The sequence below is a fragment of the Aquila chrysaetos genome, chromosome 6, assembly GCF_900496995.4.
Source record: "Aquila chrysaetos chrysaetos chromosome 6, bAquChr1.4, whole genome shotgun sequence".
NCBI classification, from domain to species: domain Eukaryota; kingdom Metazoa; phylum Chordata; class Aves; order Accipitriformes; family Accipitridae; genus Aquila; species Aquila chrysaetos.
The window spans coordinates 6,319,563-6,332,545 of NC_044009.1; the positions used below are offsets into that span (position 1 = coordinate 6,319,563).

Genomic DNA, 12,983 nt, shown 5'->3' on the forward strand with positions numbered 1-12,983 from the left:
TGCGTGAAACGAAAGGGAAATGTAATAATGTCCAGTGCAGGGCATGCAGCACCAAGATCATAGGACAAGCCATACTGCAATTAAGATAGTTAAGTGTTGCCTCACTCTTTCCATGAGGGACGAAACTTATTTTCATCCCAAACATGGATTGTTTCTCCCGCTGACTGGGATATATTATCTCTGTGATGTGTCTGCCCCTTCATTGCTGGACACTCCAGGCTCAGTGTGGCCCCTGCCTCTCTCAGTTCCTTTAGAGCAGGGTGTTTGGCAATGCCTTGAGCCTTTTTGTCTGTTTAGGGCTCCCTGTCCTTCACAGCCTTGTCTTGAGAGGCCGGAGAGGGCTTTGCACGAAACCCGGGCAGAAGAGCGAGGGGGGCTTCGCTGAAGCTGAGTGACACGAGCTTGGGGAAAAGCGGTCGTGCGAGCTGTGCTGGCCCGGGGGAGCTGGGCTTGGCTGCTCTCCGGGACCGGGTAACGGGGAGGCCGAGCCCCGGGCGGGCAGCGCTGAGCCCCGGGCAGGCGGGGGGAGCCCGGCGGGGCCTGCGCTCGGCGTGCGGGGCGACTGGCGTCTGTCCCGGGTCCTGAACGCCTCGCGGCCCTTCGCCCGCAGCGGCAGCCGTTCAGCAGCCGCTGCCAAATGTATTTTTAAAGCGATGTAGCCTTTCTGTCCTTAGCGGCACCCCATGCCGGTCCGCCGTGCCAAACTTGGCACCGATACCAGCGGCTTAGCGCGTGTAGGACACTACCTGGAATTAACCCCAAGGCCAGTGCCCGCCTCCCGGGAGGATTCACAGCTAGCAGCGGTGAAGCCGTCGGGAAAGGCATCGCAGCTCGGTCCCAGAGCTGGCATTGGTGCCTGACAGTCCCTCTTCAGTGCAGCGTGGAGGGTCACTGGACTGATCATTGTCCTGGAAGGATGCAACCACCATCCCTCCTGCTGCTGCGACCCTCCGGCAAAGGCTTGTCCAGACTGGGTGGGATGCTCCGGCCAGGGTCGGGAGCGAGCCCTTAAGGCAGAGGGAGAGGGACGCTCTGGAGGGGATTTCTCTATCTTCTGACCGTGTTCTACGCCGTGACCGAAAAAACACTCACAAAAGGCGATGCAGGCTTTGTACAAAAGTTTATTGCTCCATCGCCCACCCCCGCGGAGGCCCCGAGGGGGAGCCTGACTGTCTGGCTGCTGGGCACCGGCCTGGAGGCTCAGGAAGCGCTTGGGAGCCGGTCCCGGCTTCAGCTTCTCCCTCTCCTCCAGAAACCTGGGAGAGAAGGGCAGAGAGCTGCTGGGGGAGCCGCTCCGAGGCTTTCAGCCGAGGACAGCGGCCGCTCTCAGCGGCTGCCCCGGCCGCCTCCGCTTCGGCGGGCAGGGGCGAGCTCCGGGCTCCCCCGCTTCCCGGAGCCGCGGGGAGCCGTGGGCTCTAACCCGGCACCTACGGGCTTTGTACTGGTTGCATCCCAGCCCCGTCTGCGCGCCGATCCTCTCCATCCTCGTCCCAAAGCAGCCGGAGAAGTGCCTCCTCCTGTAGGAGGAGAGGAGGCTCCTCCACTGGTTCTGCCCCTCCGCCGGCTGGTGAGGGCTGGGCGCCGGGAGCGGGGCACCCGGCGGGCCGCTCTCCGCCCCCGGGAGGTCCCACTCGGAGCCGCCGTCCTCAGCCCCGGCCATCGGTTCGTCTTCCAGGCCCGGTTCCCCTTCCTCCTCCTGGAGCTGCCCCAGCGCCTCCAGGAGATCCTGGAGAGGGAAGGAGAGGGGAGAAACGACGGCCGCGGCGGGGGGACGGGGAGCCCGGTTCCTGCCCGCTTCGCCCCGACGGGACGGGTGCGGGTGGCCGCCCCGGGAGCCCCGGCCCGCCCTTGCCCCGGTACCTGCAGGGACCGCAGCTCCGCACCGTGCTCGCCGCCGGCCGGCTGCGCTCCTGCCCATGGCAGGACGAGCAGCAGCAGCGAGGCCCCGCAGCAGAAAGTCGAGAGCTGCATCCTGTCCTGTCCTGTCCTGTCCTATCCTAACCCAGCTGGGCACCGTGTCGCTGCTTTGCCCATGGATGCCTCTTCTTATATCCCTACTCTCTGCCCGGAGGGAGCTCAGCTGCCTCCTGCCAGATCCCCGCAGGAGTCAGAGTGCCGCACTCTGCCCCCCGGCTTCGATAAGGGAACTGGTTACAACTGGCCCCACAGGTGATCCTCCAGGAGAGGGGGGTCTCCTGAGTGCAGCAACTCCTCCAGAGGGAGAGAAGTGCCCCAAGTCATCTCCTCCCCTCCCGGCAGCACTCATTTTCCCAGAGATTTCCTCCCCCTCCACCCTCTGCTCTCCATCACTGTTAGGTAGGAGTTGATGCAGTGAAAGGACCTTGCACTTTCTCCCTGTTTGCTCTGCTTCACATCTACAGGCATGCAGGAGCTGTGAGCTGGCCCAAGCAGGGGGTTGATTTCCCCTCCAAGGGGATGAGGGATGGATCATTTCTCCTCCATGGGGAGGAGAAGTGGGGGGAATCAGAAATTTTCCTCTGTCTGCAGCAGCTCCCAACAGCTTTTTCTTCTCTGTATACATATTTTTGTGCTATGTGAATAGACCATGTCCTGAGATTTGGGTTTAGGAGATTTTCCTTCCTTGCAAGTTCATGTGATGATGGTTCTTGACTTCCTCCGGCATTGCCTGCAAAACCTTCCCTCTGTAGCTAAGAGGCACTAATGTTTTAGTGGCCTAAGTCTGCTTTGAGCAATGGTATAGCTGACCACTGCTATAAACAATACTTGCTCTCTAGCCATGCCTTGGCTACGGCAGTGAATCAGTCACCACCCTCTCCTCATATCCCACCATCTTTCCCATAAATGATGGTGCGTTCTATCCCCCACAGGTTGGGTTGGAGTGAGAAATTCCTGTGGAAAAAATGTTCTTTCCAGAAAGCCCAGGGGCCTTGCCCAAAGAAAGAGATTTTGTAGATCTTTAGATTTAGGCTCCCCAGATAAAAGTCTCTGAATTACCCATTTGGCGATTGTAACAGGCAGGCTGTTTGTATGAAACTTTCTCTTATTTTGCCTCAGAGCTTTACAGCAGTTTCTTATTAACTTTCAGTAAAACTTTCAGTGTCTCTTCTGTGTGAGTGGTGAATTTCAACTATAAATGAGTACAATTTCCACTGCTCCCAGGGTGCAAATCAAGATGACCCTGTTAGATCCTTACAGAATGAAAGTCAGAACCCATGATATCCAGTGGGTAGAACAGCAGACAGGGTAATATTAAAGCAATTACACTAAGTCTCTGCCTTCTGCCCTCCTTGTTTGCTTAGCCAGTACACTCATAAATCTTTCTGATTTCACTTGATATGCAGTGTTTTCTGCTCGGGCCCTTATTTCAGAGATTGTCCTAAAGCTCAGCAATGCCAAAGAAAGCCTTTCCTCTGAGTTCAGAGGGTTTTGAACAAAGCTGTTGTGGACTTATTACTGCTAGGTGCTGTACGAACAAGCAACAACATACATTATGCTTTTACATGTCCTTCCCCCATTTTCTTGTCCTTCTGTTCCACAAATCTACCTACAGCTGACAGAATTTATCTTAGATTGGAAGCAAACTATCAATATCAGCTGGTGGGGGACAATGATCTCTGCATCCAGCAGTCTTAACAGTTGGCAAGTGGTTTTGTTTAAGGCATCACAGCAAAGAAGAATCTGGCAGAGAAACGAGGTGCATGTTTTGAAAGTACGGTACATGAATGAAGGAAGCTCGCATCGTGAGTGTTATGTTTATACAGAATAAGAGCAGATAGCTAAGGTGAGGATGCGCCTCATCGATTTTGTGTGAAGTAAAGATAGACAGGAGTGGAAAGGGATAAAGCAGCGAGAGTGTATGTGATCTGTGTGACGACCAAGTGAAATAAATGCAACTTAACCCTCTAATAATAAACTAGGCAGACTTGAATCTTGGATAAGACCAAATCTTGACTGCTGCCTAACATCACTTATAAAGAGGTACCCCAAAAGCAGACACATTTGAGAAAGATACCTGTATCTTTCTTTCTCTGTAGGAGTAGTTTTATTGCAGGCTTTTCTCCTCTGCAACTTCTGTAATCCTAGTCTGTAAATCCATGCACTGCTGCTTAGTGGAGATGGAAATGACACAGCTAGAGATGAGCTTCCCCCATCTGACTGGCTTGTTAACTTCAAAGGTTAGCTTTGATTATTTAAATGCTAATAGAACTCAGCAAATTACCTAAAGTACAAACACACCTGGCTTCAGTCCTAGGGATCTAATTATGGAGCCTTTTATGTGAAATAAATTGTTCTTGCTTTCTGAAAAGTGGCTTTTTAAAGTGTTCACACAAAATGCCAGGTGATGGGATGGCACATTACCAGTTCAGCCTCTGTGGAATTGGAGCTCTTATCTGTTTCTTATTCATCTTCTGTAGGATTTTGTTCACAAGTGCTCACAGTTCAGTCTTTGACATCCTCTGACCTCTGTTATTTTATCTGCAAATAATTTCAATGACCCACAGTTTATGTTAGTGTAGCTGAGTTTGGAAACGGGCTGAGGATGTTCAGGAAACAAACTCCAGTAGCACTAACGCTTCATTGGATTTTCAGTGAAATTTCAAAATCAGGAAGCTTTTATGCCTATGAGAATGCGCCTGTTCCTAGGGTTATTGAGAGCTGGGAGCAAGCTATCAGACCCAGGATTATTAGGAAGGAGGCTGTAACCTTTCCATTAGCACCAACTGTCACAAGATACTAGCTCTTCATTGTTTGACACCATAATGGTCCATCGGCTTTGTGGATTAACCTTTCCACTGTATAGATTGAACCTGGGCCAGCCCCGGGGCTAGCATACCTGAAGAGGGACTCTATTTAAGAAAGCTGGATGCTTCCTGTCAAGTTCCCACAAATAAGCATGTCTGCTTCTTTTTAGTGTAAGCTGTCATGTATTGGGGGAAAAGAAGTGAAAATCTCTTCCTGACTCTATGAAGGTGTATTAAGTTAGAATAATGAATCAGAAATCTCTCTGCTCACGTTTGTGCAGGGCAGAGGTCTTTGTATGATGGAAGCTACAGCAAGGGAGAGTGTTATCTGTATGGCCCAACAAGACTCCAGACCTCCAGGAGAATTTACCCACAAATTACTGTGTAGTCTATGAGGCTCCATCTAGAAAAGCTGTTCATACTGATCAGACCACAGTGTTAGTTTTAAGACATGCATAGCCTGTCAATTAATATGTGAATTATGCTGAAAACTGATTTATTCTTTCATCCTCCATTCCCCACTTTAATTCTTCATCTGACTGGTGAAATGCTTCATTTTCTTGTTGTTTTGCTTAGGAAAGGCAACACAGACTATAATAAATTCATTATATGGACTCTTCTGTTGTTCGAGAGCTTGTACTCAGGGGTGCCTATGTAAGTGATGAGACTATTCCTTGCCAGTGAGTGTCTGTTCAGGGCATTTTCACTGTTGCTGCTGCTTTGTTATCAAAGTTAACTTAAACAGAGTGAGTACCAAACAGCATAAGATCTAACAAAAACTGTTAACTAGAGAAGCCTTCAGGATATGTTGTTGAAGTTTCAGCTCAGGATTTGTGTTGATAGCCTCGTATCTGGTTTGAGGAGAGAAAGATTCTGGAGGATGGAATAGCCAGAGACAGGTAGAATTAATGGTAATTTCTAAATGTGCAAGAGATATTGAAAGGGTAAAAGATTGCAAGAAAATAGAGAGAGAAGCTATTGGTAGCTTGTGCAACGGGAGAGTATCTCCATTAACAAATCGTTCTGTGCTTTCTGGTCTGTGATAGTCAGCTCTTAAGTGTTGAAGCATATGTTCATGAGCTTGTTGTACTGATGTCCTTCCTAGAGCAAGTCTGTGGCATCAGGGTGGAAGCTATATCTTGGAAATAGCATGAGAGAAGAACAAAGCTTTCTCTAGTTTGGTTCTGGGGTCTTGGATCGCCTTCATTCTATGGGAGTTGTGGTTAGAAGGAGCAGAACCAAATCATAGAGTTTGTTTAAGTGATTGAGGCAGGCCCAGAAACTAGACCTCTATCTGCTCTGTGCAAACAAGCTTTCTTAATGAGAGCTGAACTGCCAGGGATTCAGAGCACATGCAGCTAGAGGGTTGCTTTGCATAGATGTTTGCGCTCAATGTTGCAGTTTACATCCAGGGCTCCTGTTAGGAATAGACTTATTACAAGAATATTTTCTTGCAGGAGTATCTGTCTTGTGGGCAAGAAAATGGGAGGAGTACAACTGTGTAGGCCATCTGTCCACTCCAAGCAAAAGGCTGGAAGTGAACAGCTGTGGCTGTGACTGTCAGTGTAGACATTTGTGTTCCATGTGTGAGCGTGGAAATCTTCCTGATTTCCATGAAGCTGCTTGCAGAGTTCAGCTCTCATCAACATCAGGATAGCACAGTCACGATCTTGGCAAACCAGCCTTCACACAGAATTCCTTTGGCTCAGGATGTTTGCCAGGTAGGTGTTCTCCGATTGGTCATAGTTAGATTCAGTGAATACTTGGTTTGCTTAAAAAATAGAATGGTCAGATAAATTTTTTTTTGTATAATTTTGACTTTACTTTTTTGTTGGAAAAATGCTTTGCAATATCTGGATCTGCCTATGGAAGAGTAGGGTGCCCTTGAACTTTCTTCAAAGAAGGATAGCAATTTTTTTGGACAAGATGAGATATACTGATAAGAAACAATTGTTTTCCTCTGTCAGGGGCAGATCCAAATGCAGAGTAACAGCTTTCTACTCATGTCAGCTAATACAGCTACCCTTTTAGTTCAAATTGTGGTGGTCAAAGACTTGGGGTGTTGTGTCCTGGTTTCTGATGACTCGTTTGTGAAGATGGCTATGTCAGTCTTGTTCCTGTTATATTTATATTTAGGTAGTAATATCTTAACTTTAGAAAGGTTCTTTCAGTGAAAAGAAGGGCTTGTTTGATTGTGTGTCCTTTTTTTAATTTATTTTAAGAGCAGGTAAAAAGCCCTTTTTACCAGAAAGTAGCCCCTCTGAAATGCTTCTGAATTCTAGTGGATTGTGTCTAACTGCAAACTGGGGCACTGTTTCAGTTTCAGGAATGATACATGAAAGATTCACAGCAAAGACTTGAAGCAAATTCACCAAATTATGGAAAACAATTTATTATCTGTGACATAATGAGACTCATTTATTTATAGGTGTAGTACACAAACAGTACAAATGTTTTTTGTAATTCTATTTCAGATAGATGTTAAATTATTACTCTGATACAAATAGGCAGTACAGCAATGGAGTATTCTCTTGGCCAAGTAATTCAGGGGAGAGGTGGGGTGCAATTTGCTCAGTACATCATGAAATAGATGGATTGGTGGAGCTAATGTGAATAAAAGCTGAATATCTTACTGAGAGGCAACAGGTCCTTTGAAACCTCAAAGTCAGTCCTGTCAAAAAAGCAGAGGAATAAGTAAAAGAAAGAGAAGTCAACAGGATTTCACGCATGGAAATTAACTGATTTCTTACTGTTCTAGGGCCAGGTTCAGCTCCACTGTTCTGCTCAGTTTCTTTGGATTGACACAAGCATCCCTAGGGAGCTGGTGAAAACCTCTCTGATCTGGCTTCTGTGACAAGATGAAATGCATACAGCTTGGAGAAAGGAGTGAAAGCAGGTAAAGCAGAGATGTGGCATTCACAGATTTTAAGTATACATCTGATGACAGTGAATTCTGAGGAGAGTAAAATTAGTAAACTGTGATAGGAAGGTAAAAGTTACTTTAAGGCACCATTTCCTTAAAGCTGAATTAAATCTGCTCTTCTGCATATTTATGCAAGTTATACACAAACACACAGACAACCTACCTCTGGCTTTCTCTTACCATAGTAAGCAGTTAGCATCCTAATCCACTCAGCGATCCAATTCTGTCCAGCTTGACACCAAAACAACCCCTGGAGAGGCCCTTTTTGCTTCTGCCTCGGTATCTTTGGGGTAAACTTAGGAGGTCACTGAAGATCCTCTGGACAGCACTATCACCCACGGACATGCTCTCAGGCTGGTCCCTGGTGTTTCGGGTCCACTGAAGTTCAGCGCCTTGCTGATCAAAGGCACCTGTTGGGATCATGTCGTCTTGCTCACGGTCCCTCTCTTCTGAGACCAGGGAATGCTCCAGGTCCTCATCTAACAGTTTGGACAGACTCTGAAAAAAGGGAAAGGGAGATGATGGAGAGGGAGAAGAGAAGAAAAAGGAGGGGTTCTGGAAACTCTGTCATTATTTTAGTACAAGCTATGCTCAGTGCTAAGTTTGGAGAAACTTATTTTGAACATTTATCAAAAGATGAAAGTACTGAAGTGATTTCTGAAGCTGATGATGGTTATCTTTAGTTTCTTCTGGCTCACCAAGCTGCTCTGAGCTAACACTGTATGCTGTCTCAAAATGCTCTAAGGCTCTATGCTGTTACGGTATTCTATAGTTCTGAGCTGACAAACTGCCAGTTAAGTCTTTCCTGGAGCTGGGTATCTGGGGTATGGGATAAATTGTGAAAGATGTCAGAAGAGGCTTTTTCAAGAGTGAATAAGGAACAGGTTGATACCTTGGAATAATAAGAGAAGTGATGCGATGACAGGAGACATGCTGAAATTGGTGGTAGAAGGATTATATATTTCTTTACAGATTGGGAGGTTACTTCTTATTTGGGAATAAGAAGTTCCCTAGTCAGGTAGCTGAAATGTGTTTTGCTAATGACTTGGAATTCCTGCGCACACAAATATACACACACACACACATGCGCGCGCACACTTCCTCTTTTTCTCATGTTCTGCCTCTGGGACTCGCAAGAAGGGACTGCATTACTGCACTACTGAGTTGAGGGCGAGATCATGCAGGTACAACCCATTAATTCCTTTTTCATCTTAAACCAGGAGCTTCAGGGAGGATCATGCAGGTGACTACTCTAGGGCTCTAGATCAGAGTCGTTCCAGAAAAATTCCTTTTACTCCAAAAGTTTATTGCTTCAATCAGTCACAGGATGACCCTAAATCCGCAACCCCCAAATTGACCCCACAGGAAAAAACATTTTCCTTTCATTTGCCTCATGTGATCAGAAATTTAAATCCAGTAATCGATTACTTTAGTTTCCTTCCATTTAATAACTCTGTGTCTGCCCACCTCAGGGTTCCTGCTGTCAGGATCTCTTTGAGTGTATCCTACTGCTTTAGCTGGATTGGAAGAAACGGAGCTAATCTGAAGTGTCTAAGTCTTAAAGAAGCATCAGCTTCTTTCAGTTCTATTGAGCAGCCAGTCACTTACCTGTAAGCTGGAAATGGGCCTGGCCCTTGCCTGGTTTTGACTGACAATAAGCAGCAGAAGGAATCCAGGGCAAAAAAGAAGTTTCAGGTTCATCTTCATGTTTTGGTGTCTCTGATTCCTCCTCCCCTTGAGTCTCTCCAGTTCAGTGTTGCTCTGTGTCTCCAGCTACCAGCCTTTATATCTTTCTCCAACCCCTCCCAAGTCTACCTTTTGAGTTCCTGCCAGTGCAAGGATTGGTTTGAGGTTCTAATCTGTTTTCATCCTCCCAGGAGGAGGAGGGAGGAAATAGTTCTCTTTTCTGATGGTGAATAAAAGGAGCATTTTACACTTAGGCAATGCAGCATCATTCTGTTGCTGTGAATCTGAAGGTCTCTGCAGCCTGCTGTTGTGGTGCCACTTACCTATGTCAGTTTGCTTAGCTCAGTGTTCCTTGGGTTGACTGCTAAACCTTTCCTTTCCCTTCAGAGAAAAATAATTGTGAGAGAAGTATAAAGTGAGACAAGAAGCAAATTGTATTCTCTACACATTTACCTGGCTCCTTTGTCACCGTGAAGTACCAAATCAGAGGGACGGGGGTCTCATAAAACAAGCTATGTAAGAACTAAGTGTTATTACCTAACATAATAATATGGCATTAGTAACCTATGAGACAAAAGAGTGTGATTTGGAGAGGAAGGGAAATCCAAGTCCTGAAAATAAGACAAGTAAGTTGCGTTAGTTACCGGCCTGAGTGACTGGGAGTGTGGCTGAAACCAGGCTGATATGCACAGAAAGCTTCTACATGGCTTGAGGAAGAAGTTCCTCTTTTCCCCCAGATCCAGCTTAAATTTCCTCTATGTGTTCATTCTCAGTTTATCATGCACAATTTGTATTAAATCTGAAATTAGTCTGAAAGGAAGCACAGCTCCAACATCTTTCTTACCACATGTACAGTTACAGGGACATTAAAAAACTGCAGGATTGGAATGTATGTTTGGTGGGTTTTTTGGTTGTGGATTTTTGTGTGTGGCGGGGTTTTTTGGTGTTTTTTGGTATGTTTTTTTTTTTAATTAATTGAAGCACCAGTTTCAAACAAAATGAATTCTGTGAAATGTTAGGGGGAGCAGAATAAACTGAATCAGTTCTTAGCCAGGGTCTTGAGGGTATTTAAATCACTGCTGTTGGCCAGACCTCCCTCTACTGTAAAAGCACCTGGGAGATGTGTGGGTGCCCTGATGAAGATGTATATAGATAACTGATTCTCCAAACCCCCCATCTGTTCTAATGAGTTTTTTACTAGGTTCCATACCAAGAAGTGACCCTTTTTCTGTTTTGGGGGCAGTGGGGAAAAGCAGCAATAAAATCTGTTAAGTTGCATATTTTGTGGGGGCTTGAAATTTGGCCCCACTGAAAAATGGAAATGTTCTTGAGTACGCAATAATACATCTTGATCAGTCGCTGCATTTTTGCACACACATGATGCAGAAAGTTAAAGGGCATTAAGCTGGATCTGTACGGAGGAAATGGAAATGAAGGACCATCTGGCACTTTTGATCTGATCTTTGAGGTTAAGAGTCTTGTTGGTACTGAAAGCTTGGAAAAAATAATTCTGTGATGTGCTAGTGGGTTTAATGTTTTCAGCGTTTTTCATCTGCAGATCAGTTTAAGACATAATTGTTATGTGTCTCTAGAAATGGGTATTCTAAGGAGACAGCTTATAAACATCCCTCTATGACAGAAAGGGAGGTCTGATGTTATTATTGTTTATATTATATTGTTGGGATTTTTTTTGCTGTTGATGTTGACTCAAACCACATTTGACCTCAATCTTATTAGAAAATGAAATCATCATTTCAGAGTTTTGAGGTGTGTACTTTGCAGTGTAACAAGACAGTAAGAGAAGGTCAGGGCAGTTTCGGGCTCGTCTTGTCTCCTCTGAAAAAGCCTAGGGTTGTTTTGTTGGTTTGATTGGCTTGTCACAAGTCTGTATATACGAGGATAATAAATCTTCTTGACCTCAAGATCTCTGAACTTGTTTTGGGGGACTTCTGAATTGTCTCTCTGGTAACTGTTGGAAATATATACACTAGCTCAGTCCTCATGTATGACTATGTTGGTAACATCAGAACAATTAAGGTTGGAAAGGACTTCTGGAGGTCTGTGGTACAGTCTCTGCTAAAAGCAGAGCCAACTTAGATCAAATTGCTCAGTGCCTTGTCAAGTTGAGTTTTGAAAATCATCAAGAAACAATGATTTCCTAATATCTAGTTGGAATTTTCCTCATTGCAACTCATGTCATTCCCTCTCATCCTGATGCATTGCAGCTGGATGCTGTCCATAAGCAGAACAAAAGGATGTTCCATCTCCCAAAACAATGACACTCAATGTGAGTGCATTTCAGAGAGTGCTGCATAACCTAGACAATGAGGACAACTTCAGTCCATCTAGTCAACAGCTGGGTTCAAATCAGATTTAGTGCAGTGGAAAGAAGTAGTTAGAAACAGAAAGCCATCCAGCAAAAGCCTCTGCTTTACATTCTGGATCTTCTCAGGGCTCAGAGTAGCATCGAAACTCAGTGTCTGAATATTTTTGGCAATTTAAAAAATTGCTATTGGGGTGGTACAGTAAGATAGAGACTTCAACAATAAACTTCATTCTACAAGAAGGGAGGAACCCCTGAGGACAGTAGAAAATATTTGGGAGACAGAAAATGGCTTTGTGCCCATTTCTGAAGTGATTTGAGTGTTCCTTTGTATGGCAAATCCTCCACACAGGGTGGAAGGAAGCATCAAGAAGGCGGCAGGTTGGTGTGTGTTGCTCATCTCCAACAGTAAATTGTTTCCTAGCTTAATGAGATATTTCTCCTGAACCAGCAGAGATCTTATTTCTTATTAAAAGAGTATGGTTAGGGCATACTGTTCCTCTGGGGATATGTCTGCCTCATCTCTACAGAGTGCTATGAGGAAGCCAAGCTCTGAAGTTGATAGCAAGTGGCATGCTTAGATAGGTACCATTAGAGCACTGCTGCAGTAACTCATTATCCTCCTCCTTCCTATCTCAGTGACCCCTTTCAGCCTCCCTGTCCTTCCCAATTGCTCAGGCCAGCATTTCCTGGCTCACTGCAGCTGGCTGAAAGGGCAGTGATGCTTTCGTCAAAGTGGGATCGCCAAGTCCTTGATGGAAGCTGGCAACAGGGGCCCCTCATTATGAGACATTAACATTTATCTGTGGTATCCAAGCATTTGCCTGGTTGTCCCCCTCCCTTGCCCTCTCCTGAGTGGTCTAGCGGCTGAGCGGAGGCAGGGTTCAGTGCACAGCATCATTGTGAGCCCAGGCTTGGCTGGTAATTACCCAGCTGCAGGTGCTCTGCTTGCTCTTCTGACATTTATTGCCTTCACTTTAGGTTATGTGCTGACTGCAAGGCCCTGTTGCAGGAGGGGGTGGGGGGAACTGCAGCAGCAGTTCTCTCCCCAGAAAGGGGAAGCGGCACAGAGACTCTTGAGCTCACTTTCTTGGCGTAAAGCTGGCATGTATCCACTGGGTCTGCACCAGCACAATCCAGAGGAGAATTTGGTCTCTACCTTAGGGATGGCTGGGACTGTGTAGTGGGAGGAACTCTGATCTCCTAGAGTCTGTGATAGCCCATCTGTGGAGAATAAACCAAACCTTCACTATCTAGTGACAGAAGCAGCTTCCTCTGTGGGCTGGTCATCCCACAGTGCACACGTTTCCTCTCTCCTCCTCCTGTC

At 46.1% G+C, this 12,983-nt stretch overlaps 2 protein-coding genes across 3 annotated transcripts; both read right to left on the minus strand.

Annotated features, from left to right (window-relative positions):
* Positions 1 to 1,105: 1,105 nt before the first annotated feature.
* Positions 1,106 to 2,041, minus strand: LOC115343362 (natriuretic peptides B-like). The gene is made up of 3 exons (XM_030019224.2): positions 1,861 to 2,041; positions 1,432 to 1,726; positions 1,106 to 1,256 (listed from the first exon to the last, which is right to left on the minus strand). Exons 1-3 carry the CDS (start codon positions 1,969 to 1,971, stop codon positions 1,231 to 1,233), a joined length of 432 nt encoding a protein of 143 aa, XP_029875084.1. The 5' UTR covers positions 1,972 to 2,041; the 3' UTR covers positions 1,106 to 1,230.
* Positions 2,042 to 7,133: 5,092 nt separating this feature from the next.
* On the minus strand, positions 7,134 to 9,363 carry LOC115343155 (C-type natriuretic peptide 1-like). Of its 2 annotated transcripts, none has more exons than XM_030018760.2 (3): positions 9,256 to 9,363; positions 7,828 to 8,145; positions 7,134 to 7,395 (listed from the first exon to the last, which is right to left on the minus strand). In XM_030018760.2, the coding sequence occupies exons 1-2, from the start codon at positions 9,352 to 9,354 to the stop codon at positions 7,840 to 7,842; spliced, it is 405 nt and encodes a 134-aa protein (XP_029874620.1). In that variant the 5' UTR covers positions 9,355 to 9,363; the 3' UTR covers positions 7,134 to 7,395; positions 7,828 to 7,839. The 2 variants fall into 2 exon arrangements, with proteins under 2 accessions (XP_029874620.1, XP_029874621.1); XM_030018761.2 differs by having other exon boundaries at positions 7,811 to 8,145.
* Between the last annotated feature and the right edge of the window lie 3,620 nt (positions 9,364 to 12,983).